Here is an 11,373-nt window from a genome sequence, read left to right on the forward strand (position 1 = left end):
GTTCATTTCACGTTGATTCCGATGACTCTCGTGTTTGATTCACATTGATTTGGATGACTCTTCTGTTCGATTCACATTGATTCGGATGACTCTCGTGTTTGATTCACATTGATTTGGATGACTCTTCTGTTCATTTCACGTTGATTCCGATGACTCTCGTGTTTGATTCACGTTGACTCGGATGATTCTCGTGTTTGATTCACGTTGATTCGGATGACTCGTGTTTGATTCACATTGATTCGGATGACTCTCGTTTTTGATTCACATTGATTCTGATGACTCTTGTGTTTGAATTTTACTATGTGACTCAAACACAAGTGTGCTTATGACGACTCTTGTGTTTGATTCACATTGATTCGGATGACTCTCATGTTTGATTCACATTGACATTCACACTGATTCACAAATTTACTATAAATTAAGTAATCAAAACTATTCCTTTATTCAGATCAATTGTAACCTAAATTCTTGATGTTGAAAGCATGCATGAGTGTGTATTTGCTCATGTTTTCAGTGCCCACGTTTGGAGGAATCATGCAAATCTCAGATTTCTTGATTCATCTCAATGCGAATCAACAGGCTCAGATCCAGAAGAGCCGGTGAGTTTCTGCTCGTCTTTATTCATTCATCTGAACATTAATGGACAGTGTTGTGCTGTTGTTTGTAGTGAGGGATTCATTACAAATATCTAAACATTCTTAAATCAAGACACATTTACTGGAGAAGCAAAATCAAGTAAGATATTAATTGTTTTCTGAAAAAATTATCCAAATGAAGTGTTTATGCTTCAAAAAAGCATGTGGTCAGAAAATAATCTGGTTTTCCCTCTAAAATAAGTAGATTTTTCTGACCCCACTGACAGATATTTTATGCATAATTTTTTTGAGCAATTTTTCAGAAAGTCATTTTGCTTCTCCAGTAAATGTATTTTGATTTAAGAATGTTTAGATATTTGTGCTGAAAACAAGACAGAAATTTCAGTAATCTTACAAAAGATCGCTTTTGGGCACATCTGTTTATTATTTTCCTAAAAGAGTTACCTCATCTGAATGCAATGCAGAATTCAAATGAAAAGAAAACTGAACCAAAAATGGTTAATGGTTAATGGAGTCGATTCGGCGAGGAAGTGAGTTGAATGACCAATTGAGTCCATGATTCAGACTCTCTCAGACTCTCTCGTGTTTGATTCACATTGACTCGGATGACTCTCGTGTTTGATTCACATTGATTCGGATGACTCTTGTATTTGATTCACATTGACTCGGATGACTCTCGTGTTCGATTCACATTGATTCGGATGACTCTCGTATTTGATTCACATTGACTCGGATGACTCTCGTGTTCGATTCACATTGATTCGGATGACTCTCGTATTTGATTCACATTGATTCGGGATGACTCTCGTGTTCGATTCACATTGATTCACATGGATTCGGATGACTCTCATGATTGATTCTGATGACTCTCGTATTTGATTCACATTGACTCGGATGACTCTCGTGTTCGATTCACATTGACTCGGATGACTCTCGTGTTTGATTCACATTGACTCGGATGACTCTCGTGTTTGATTCACATTGATTCGGATGACTCTCGTGTTTGATTCACATTGATTCGGATGACTCTCGTGATTGATTCTCCTCTCAGTCTGACCATGTTTTACTGCTTCTCTGCCTCGTATTATGTTTGAACACAGTGTCCTCAGTATAATTATTTCATTATAACTTGTGTTCTTGAGATATTTAAAGCTTTTTTCTTCCTTCCATCAGGACGACTCAGTCTGGCTCGGCATCTGTTCAGGTGGTGCTCAGGTGAATCTTTACCACAGAAGAATAAAATAAATGACATGTATTGCTGTTCAACAACATTCATTCTGAAAACGTGTTGTTAAATGTGTCTTTCAGGATTTGTTACAGTGAGAGCGTCGGTGTTGAAGAAGATCAGTATCCACCGAACATCAGTGTTTTAGTTAATCACATGAGCTGTCCTGTACAGGTGACGTATGGCAGATAAAGTATTAGATGCTTTGACACCAAAAAGGTGCTGTTAACATTAAATCTTCTGCATCACGTGTTGCCAGGCCAAGTTTACACATAAATAATCATATCCTGTGAATCCAGTTGTCTGGACAGTGTCAAAAGGCATTGAAGTTTTGAACTCACTTGTTAGTTATCACAGTTGCCAAGACATTCATTTATTGTCCTCATTCATTTACACTGTTTAAAATGTGTTTTTAACACAGGTGATAAAGAGAAAGCAACATGTAGAGTCAAAGTTCATCATGAGTAGCTTTACCATAAATGTATAAGGTGCATTCAGTGTCATAAAAATAAATGCGAAACACCATCATAACATACAATAATGCAAGAAAACAATATTAGATGTAACATAAAACCAGTGTTGGGAAGGATACTTTCAAAATGTATTCCGTTACAGAATACAGAATACATGCCCAAAAATGTAATTTGTAACGTATTCCGTTACGTTACTCAATCTGAGTAACGTATTCTGAATACTTGGATTACTTCCACATTGAATTGCATTTTATATGTGTCGGACATCAAATCCTGCTTAATAAACAGGCCTATTCTTGTGGGGTGCGGTGAATGCGGTGGTGACGCGTATGCCAATAAAGCACCTAAAAGCTGTCACAAAGAACCGGCAAAAGTAATAATTATGAATATGTCAAATATAGAAAGGAGATATTTTAATTGTTTATTAATAAACAAGTGTTTTCTTTGTCAGTGTCGGCTACAAAGATGAAGTTGACGATGCTGACTCGCGATCTTCGCAGTAGCCTAGTGAACGCGCCTGAGAGAAATGCACATTTCATACGGATGCGCTGCGTTTTGCAGTGCGTATGTGGTACAGGAGAGCAGCACGCGCTATAGTGCTTTCACATATGATGCGTATGGAGTGCGTAACTGATCCACTGATACCACAAACACATACACAATATTTGTATTTCAAATCCAGAAGTTTTCAGCAACTTTTATTTAAAAAAGAGTTTTGTCACCGGTGCAATTTTCTTTGTAGCCTACACATAATACACTCTTTAATAGACATATTCAAGTTTAAACAATTTAAACAACGTATTAATCAATGCATTACTTCTATATAGATTAAGTTGTGCAAGCAAGTGGTAACATATTTAACATGTAGGCTATTAAAATCGCAAACATTTTAAATTAAAACTTAAAATTGACAAAAACAGCCGACTCTCATGCCTTTTCTTTTGCATTTAAATTTGAATACAATAGGCTAAATCTTGCATGCCACAAATAACTTGTTTTTCAACCTCCACGAATCAAACGAGTGTTGTTCATTATTTCGCCATGTTAAAGTAAACTGTAGGCCTAGTTTTACCCCGGTCTTAAAGTAAAAAGATGACTGTGAAAAAAAAGCAGTAGGCCTATTTAATGAAATACATTTATGATGGTATTACTACATTTTATTTAATTAAATGCATTTATGGTGAAATTACTACATTTTCAGCTCAATCTGTGTTCATTTTGACCACGAACCATGCGCTGTCACTTTAATTCAGCGTTTGCGGCACAGCAGAAATACACTCGGTGCGGAAACGATCTCTGCACTGCTGTATACACACCGCTCCTGGGACGGATAAACGGACCGCAGTGTGAAAGCTCTAACCTGTTAACATGGGTACGAAAAAAAAAAAAACGCACTGCAAACAGAGTATGTGTGAAACGGGCGTTCATTTATGAGACCAGCTCCAGTTCACGCGCTGGCGCCTCCGTGTCCTGATTATTGTCTGCTATATTTACTTAAATCCAGGCAATTGGTTGATGGAACATTGATTAAAATTAAGATACAATTAATACAAAACGAAATTCACTTTAAAGAAAGGCTTTGTGCTTTCTGTTTGAGGTCTCTGTGAAAGTTTTAAAGCAGTCTTTTAGTGCCGCTCACGTCCGTAACGGAGAACTGTCACGACCATAACATTTTTTTTTTTTTCTCATAAATGCGAATACGAAAAATAAAATAAAATAAATATTTTATGTTCTGTGGAGAGCCAACCCTTCTTCATCCGGTGAGTAGTATTACTTTTGGTTTGCGCAGTGTAATTCACAGATTAGCACCTAAAAGTTAAAGATTTTTTGTGTCATGCATGTTTTATTTCCCTCATATTAAATAGGCTATAAAACGCATGTAGACCGATATTTTTCTAATGTCTGGACTCCTTTATTAAGGGAGTATGGATATATACAGACGTTTCAATATTGGTATTAATGCATTTTCTGAGAATTTATATTTCAAGTTTTGACTGCACGTATTTGAAAAAAAAAAAAAAACGTAGGCCTACTTTAAGATGCTTCTTCAGGTTGAAGGTTGAGTTGGACGCTGAAAGGAGGTTGGTTGCTGGCAAGCAGAGGTTGTACTGCACCGTTATATTTCGTGCTCCCTTCTCTTTGTAGAGTTGCCTTAATTTATTTAGAGAGTGAATAAACTCGTGAAACAGAGAAGTATCGTCATGTAATCCATTGATTTCAACAATGTAACTGTATTCTAAATACCAACTATTTAAATGGTAACTGTAACGGAATACAGTTACTCATAATTTGTATTCTGAATACGTAACGCCGGTACATGTATTCCGTTACTCCCCAACACTGCATAAAACCCTGATGTGCATAACTGATAAGTGAGTTGAATGACCAATTGAGTCCATGATTCAGACTGATGACTCTCGTGTTTGATTCACATAGATTCGGATGACTCTCGTGTTTGATTCAGACGACTCTTGTGTTTGATTCACATTGATTCAGATGACTCTCATGTTTTGATTCACATTGATTCGGATGACTCTCGTGTTTGATTCACATTGATTCGGATGACTCTCGTGTTTGATTCACATTGATTTGGATGACTCTCGTGTTTGATTCATGTTGATTCAGATGACTCTCATGTTTGATTCACATTGATTCAGATGACTCTCGTGTTTGATTCACATTGATTCGTTTAACTCTCGTGTTTGATTCACATTGCTTCAGATGACTCTCGTGTTTGATTCACATTGATTCAGATGACTCTCGTGTTTAATTTATATTGATTGGGATGACTCTCGTGTTTGATACATGTTGATTCAGATGACTCTCGTGTTTGATTCACATTGATTCAGATGACTCTCGCGATTGATTCTCCTCTCAGTCTGACCGTGTTTACAGCTCCTGTGCCTCGTATTACGTTTGATCACAGTGTCCTCAGTATAATAACTGCATAACTGATAAGAAGAACTTTTTCAATGGAGAACTGTCAAAAGTGAGGATTCTGGGAAACTCAGGTTACAGTTTTTCACTGTGAATTATTATTATTATGGTGCTTTTTAACTTTCAAACGCTGTCAATTTAACAGTATTTTAAATGTCCTGTCCAGTTTTTCACTGTGTAGTAAGGTAAGCATTTTTACACGCTTTTACTGTAGGATTTTTTAACAGTGTAGTTTAATTTTGCCTAATGTTTATGTGTTGTTCGCAGTGTTCCTATTCATCCAATAAAATGGGGACGGAACCTTCTCGTCCGTGTCGTCCGATCGACATCACACCCGATCTGTACATTTCATTCACAAACCGATTCTCAGTGGAGTGGGGAAACTTCGGCAAGGTACGTCTGTCTGACAGAATGAATCCCACATAATAATATTCATGAGGAGGCATGTCTATTCATGTTTAGCATGTTTAAAAATCTACGCACTTAAAGTCCCCCTGTGGTGAAAATCCAGCTTTTAATGTTGTTTATGTGTCTATGTGGTGTTTTTAATATGCTTTAAGACAAACCATGTGTAAATTCATAAGTCGACACCATTGCTGAGTATTTCCTCCTTAAAACTGCAGTGAACCAAAGACAGTCTCAAAAACACGCTTTGAAATCGCTGGTGTTTCTGACGTCACAAACTACCTTGTAACCAATCAGATCATGTGTGGGCAGGCTTCACACCCAGGGGTTAAAGTTCCGGCACCTCAGATAAATTAATAAATAAATAGATTCATTAATATCAATGATAGCGCGATGGTAGGGTTTTGATGGTTGGCAAACACGCTTCCCAACGTTGTGTTCTCAGTCACGGCTCTCCTGTCTGATTTGAGTGCATCTACGCCGGTTCACGCATGCAGACAAAGTCCTTCCTCCCCTCCCCGCTGAACGCCAGTGATTACTAATGCGTGAAATGCACTCGTGGTTGAGCGCGGTAAAGTTAGTTTTAGGTTCGATATTCGTTGGACATTTGTTTGCCCTTGCCAATGAGGGTCGGCAGTCTTACAAAGATATCAGTAGCAGGATTAGTTTTCACATTATGTAACCATTGTATATCGACATTAAATATTCATTCAAAATCACCTACACTCACCTAAAGGATTATTAGGAACACCTGTTCAATTTCTCATTAATGCAATTATCTAATCAACCAATCACATGGCAGTTGCTTCAATGCATTTAGGGGTGTGGTCCTGGTCAAGACAATCTCCTGAACTCCAAACTGAATGTCAGAATGGGAAAGAAAGGTGATTTAAGCAATTTTGAGCGTGGCATGGTTGTTGGTGCCAGACGGGCCGGTCTGAGTATTTCACAATCTGCTCAGTTACTGGGATTTTAACGCACAACCATTTCTAGGGTTTACAAAGAATGGTGTGAAAAGGGAAAAACATCCAGTATGCGGCAGTCCTGAGGGCGAAAATGCCTTGTTGATGCTAGAGGTCAGAGGAGAATGGGCTGACTGATTCAAGCTGATAGAAGAGCAACTTTGACTGAAATAACCACTCGTTACAACCGAGGTATGCAGCAAAGCATTTGTGAAGCCACAACACGCACAACCTTGAGGCGGATGGGCTACAACAGCAGAAGACCCCACCGGGTACCACTCATCTCCACTACAAATAGGAAAAAGAGGCTACAATTTGCACAAGCTCACCAAAATTGGACAGTTGAAGACTGGAAAAATGTTGCCTGGTCTGATGAGTCTCGATTTCTGTTGAGACATTCAGATGGTAGAGTCAGAATTTGGCGTATTAACGATTTGGCATCGTTTAAATGCCACGGCCTACCTGAGCATTGTTTCTGACCATGTCCATCCCTTTATGACCACCATGTACCCATCCTCTGATGGCTACTTCCAGCAGGATAATGCACCATGTTACAAAACAAATTGGTTTCTTGAACATGACAATGAGTTCACTGTACTAAAATGGCCCCCACAGTCACCAGATCTCAACCCAATAGAGCATCTTTGGGATGTGGTGGAACGGGAGCTTCGTGCCCTGGATGTGCATCCCACAAATCTCCATCAACTGCAAGATGCTATCCTATCAATATGGGCCAACATTTCTAAAGAATGCTTTCAGCACCTTGTTGAATCAATGCCATGTAGAATTAAGGCAGTTCTGAAGGCGAAAGGGGGTCAAACACAGTATTAGTATGGTGTTCCTAATAATCCTTTAGGTGAGTGTACGTGCGTTATTGCTGCATATTTATACCTGAGAATGCTTTGACGCGTTTCCACAGCGCATGATGCCTAAGGGAACGTCTGCCAATTCCACCAACTGCGTTAAACGTAGCCTATAATTTGTATTATTTTAAATTACTTTTAACATTTAAAAACAGGCGTTTTCAAATTCCAAAGCTTGCAGAAGGTTCCTATTGACAATACTGACTTAGGCTACAGCTTTCCTGGTAGCCTTGAGTCAATTAACTTGTCTAAGAAAATAATTCATAAAAACATAAATATCAGTTGAGTTTACTTTCTTTTCTGACACAGTCGAAAATGAAAAGACTATCAAAGTTCAGCTTTAGGGGGGGAAGAAATAGGGCAGGATAAGGAGACTGAGAGAAAAAGATAGACTGGTGGAGATGAGGAGAGAGCAGGTATTGACAAATAATCGAATGCCCACTGACATGGTTTTAAAGCTATTTCTTATCCATTTTTGGATAAAAAAATTGCACATATGTAGGTCAGAAAAATCCAAATTTTCTTGGGGGAGCATGCCCCCAAACCCCCCTATACTACCTCACATTTGAATGCCCGTGTCTGTGAATGGGCTGTGGATGGTAATATGGGCTGGTGTGGCTACAGTGCCAGGGCTGAATTTTTGTCCCAGTCCATTTTCAGCCCAGTCAATTTTAACATGGTATCGTCATCATATCAGTGTAGATGGGCCAAAATAAAAACATTCAAATATCAAGTAAATAAGTATTGTGATAGTTAGTGACACTCTTGTTAAAAAAAGTATTGCTATACCATGATACTCAATATGTTGTCCCACGGTGAGTCATTTTCCCCTGTTGCACCTACACAAAATTTGAGGGTTCCCCGACCTGCCAAATCCCACTTTAACCACTGCGATAAGATTCCAGCAACAAATAATGTGTCTGTCCACACTAGACGTGACGCGACTGCGAGATGCGTCAAAATCAATCAAAACCCACAGCCAATCAGAACAGCGTGTGGGCAGAGTCAGCCAATCAGAACAGCGTGTGGGCGGAGCCTCGCAGCACCAGAGAGTAATCTTGACGGCACTCGCAAGAAAATGGATAAGTCGCTACATAATCAAATTCACAAATATTACACCATTTAAACATTATTCAAATACATAGGCTACTGAGTTACTAAAACAATCTTTGTCAAAGAATACACTTGTTTGTTCACAGTTTGAACGTTCTTGTTTCCATTTGTTTAATTTCAAGATCTGAGGTGAATTATCCATTGTTGCTTTTTCAGCTACAAAGCTGGAGCACTAAATGATATTCAGAGTCACATGACACGCTTTTTACATTAGATAAAGCACATAAACAGTACCTGAGATTATCATTGCCAGGTTGCCAGATTGAGGACACGCAACAGGAGCGAGCGCAACTGACAATGAAAGCTGAGGAGACTTACACACTTTAAGTTGATGAGTTTATTTATCTGCATTTTAATATGCTTTCGTTCATAGAGATGTTTAAATGGATACGGAGGCTTTTTAGGTCGTGTGGAATCTGCAGTTTCTGACCCAGTTTGTTTGCTGGCCGTAATACGCTGTGTTTCCCGCCAACTGGAACCCCGGGCTGTCGGAACACTATTGGCTGAACCGACAGTGGGCGGAGTCACACAGAGCAAAACAAAAACACACATTCCAACACGGAACGCACAGTTCTTTAACTGTTTTTAAATCTTCTCTTAAAACCTACTTTCTTTAGCTATTAATTCATTGTGAGCTTCTGTCATGAATGTGTGTCTCTTTATCTTGTGTTGTGTTCAGCACTTTGGTCGGCCATGTTTGCTGTTTTTTATTGTGACCCTGGATCACGTCACCAGTCTCGAGTCGCACGGGTATATTTGTGGCAATAGCCAACAATACATTGAATGGGTCAAAATTATCGATTTTTCTTTTATGCCAAAAATTATTAGGATATTAAGTAAAGATCATGTTCCATGAAGATATTTTGTAAATTTCCTACCGTAAATATATAAAACATTTATTTTTGTGAGTGAATGAAGCACAATCTCGAACATAAATGAACAACTTTAAAGGAGATTTTCTCAATGTTTAGATTTTTTTGCACCCTCAGATTCCAGATGTTCAATAGTTGTATCTCGGCCAAATATTGTTATATCCTAACAAACCATACATCAATGGAAAGTTTATTTATTCAGCTTTCATGTTATATATAAATCTCAATTTCAAGAAATTGACCCATGTGACTGGTTTTTGTGGTCCAGGGTCACATATAAATAAAAACAAACTCGAAACTTGATTTTAAAGTAAAATAACTGGCCTAAAAGTGTTTTTCAGACAAACGAGTATGTGAACTCAGCATGTGTCCTAAATATCTGCAAACATATTATGGTATTTTTATGCTTTAGTAGAGTGAAAAAGTTACATACAGCATCTTTAACTGTTCTCTGAAGGAGGGGAGTCTCAAGGGAATGATATATCTATGCACAGCTGAGGTGGTAATGCAATAATTCAATTATTTCACTTATACTACGGTTGCCACACCTCAAAACATTGTTCAGACGATGTATTTCAAGACATTTGTCAGGTTATTTACTTTAAAACGCTCTTGTGTGCAGGACTAATTTCTTACGCATCTCATCAGACCTCCGTTGCTAATTATAAATCGCCATTTTAGAGCTAGTAATGGATGCTTGAGCTGCTAGGCTCCATTACAGATTTGCGCAAAACTTTTGCAATGTTTTTTTTTTTTGTTTTTTTTTAAATGTCGACAAAAAACTATTTTGAAATGTAGTTTCCATTAACCGATGTTATGCGACTAAAACATTCGTTTCAATTTTTTCCTGTCGCGATCAGTAAAATCATTCCAAAAACCATGGCAACGGACATTGGTAGGTTTATGTACTATATCCCAGCCACTGCACTGGCCATTATTATTAATGGAAGGAGATGTATGTGTGTGTGTGTGTGTGTTTTCCAAGCATTAATGGTAAGGAACGACCCTTATTATACTTGTGAGCGGCACATATGAGGTGTTTCTGGGTGTTTCTCCCTCAGATCTGCTGATTGTGGCATTTATTTGAGGTTTAGAATCCAGTATTCCTGTAATTCTTTTGTCTTTTATGAATTTAATAAAGAACTCTGTCTCGTCTTCTGTCCAAACACACCGCGTCATCTACGTCAGGTGACCTGTAAATGCGCAAAAACTGTTTCCATTGCAGTTTTGCGAAATATTTCTTTTTTGAATTGCCTGAAAAACCTCCTCATGCGAGCAGAAAAACTTTTTGCGATAAATGCGAGTTTTTGCGAAATTGACGTGTTTCCATTGGCCGTATTTTCAATTTGCGCAATTTGAAGGGTAATGGAAACGCGGCTACTGATAGCAGACTAATGCAGTTATGAGAGAGAGAGAGAGAGATTAAGTGTGTGTGAATCACCTGAGTGTGTGTGTCTCTCTACAGTGTTCATCAGCAGCGTCTCTAATAGTGAAACTGTAAGTTGATCTGCTTCAAGAACAGCGGCGTTATTCGTTATTCTCTCGCTAGTGAGAAACGTCATGTAGCTTTTAAGTTGCTAAACTATTTTACTGATAAACTCATTAGAGCAGCGCTGACAACACGTTTCTGTGCGAGTGTGTGTTCGTACTGTGTGTGTGTGTGTGGGTTTGACTGGGAAAGAGAGAGTATGTATTTTCCGTACATAATAAAACGTAATTTTATGGTAATTGTCGTTTTTATCCTACTGATAGCTATATTAATCTGCTTGGTCAGTGTCGCTGTGGGTTATTTTGCTGTTGTCGGCTGTAAAGACCTTTAAAGTAACTGGAATGTGTTGGCGTAGTGATATGGAGCTGTGATGCGGTCAAAACCTGCTGGAACTACTTTAGCTGTGAGTTTCCCTGATAATAACTGCACGCCTCAGAA

At 38.4% G+C, this 11,373-nt stretch overlaps 1 protein-coding gene across 1 annotated transcript in view; it reads left to right on the plus strand.

Annotated features, from left to right (window-relative positions):
- The window catches only part of pias4b (protein inhibitor of activated STAT, 4b), a gene marked incomplete at its 3' end in the record, with an annotated part of 32,076 nt that overhangs the window by 2,489 nt on the left and 18,214 nt on the right, over window positions 1–11,373 (plus strand). The window contains exons 3-7 of the mRNA XM_081375583.1: window positions 515–599; window positions 1,770–1,811; window positions 1,905–1,995; window positions 5,499–5,624; window positions 9,254–9,260. Coding sequence (XP_081231709.1) covers window positions 515–599; window positions 1,770–1,811; window positions 1,905–1,995; window positions 5,499–5,624; window positions 9,254–9,260 — 351 coding nt within the window. The remainder of the gene's footprint in view (window positions 1–514; window positions 600–1,769; window positions 1,812–1,904; window positions 1,996–5,498; window positions 5,625–9,253; window positions 9,261–11,373) is intronic.

The sequence above is a fragment of the Scardinius erythrophthalmus genome, assembly GCF_964197995.2.
Source record: "Scardinius erythrophthalmus genome assembly, chromosome: 9".
In the NCBI taxonomy this organism is placed as follows: Eukaryota; Metazoa; Chordata; class Actinopteri; order Cypriniformes; family Leuciscidae; genus Scardinius; species Scardinius erythrophthalmus.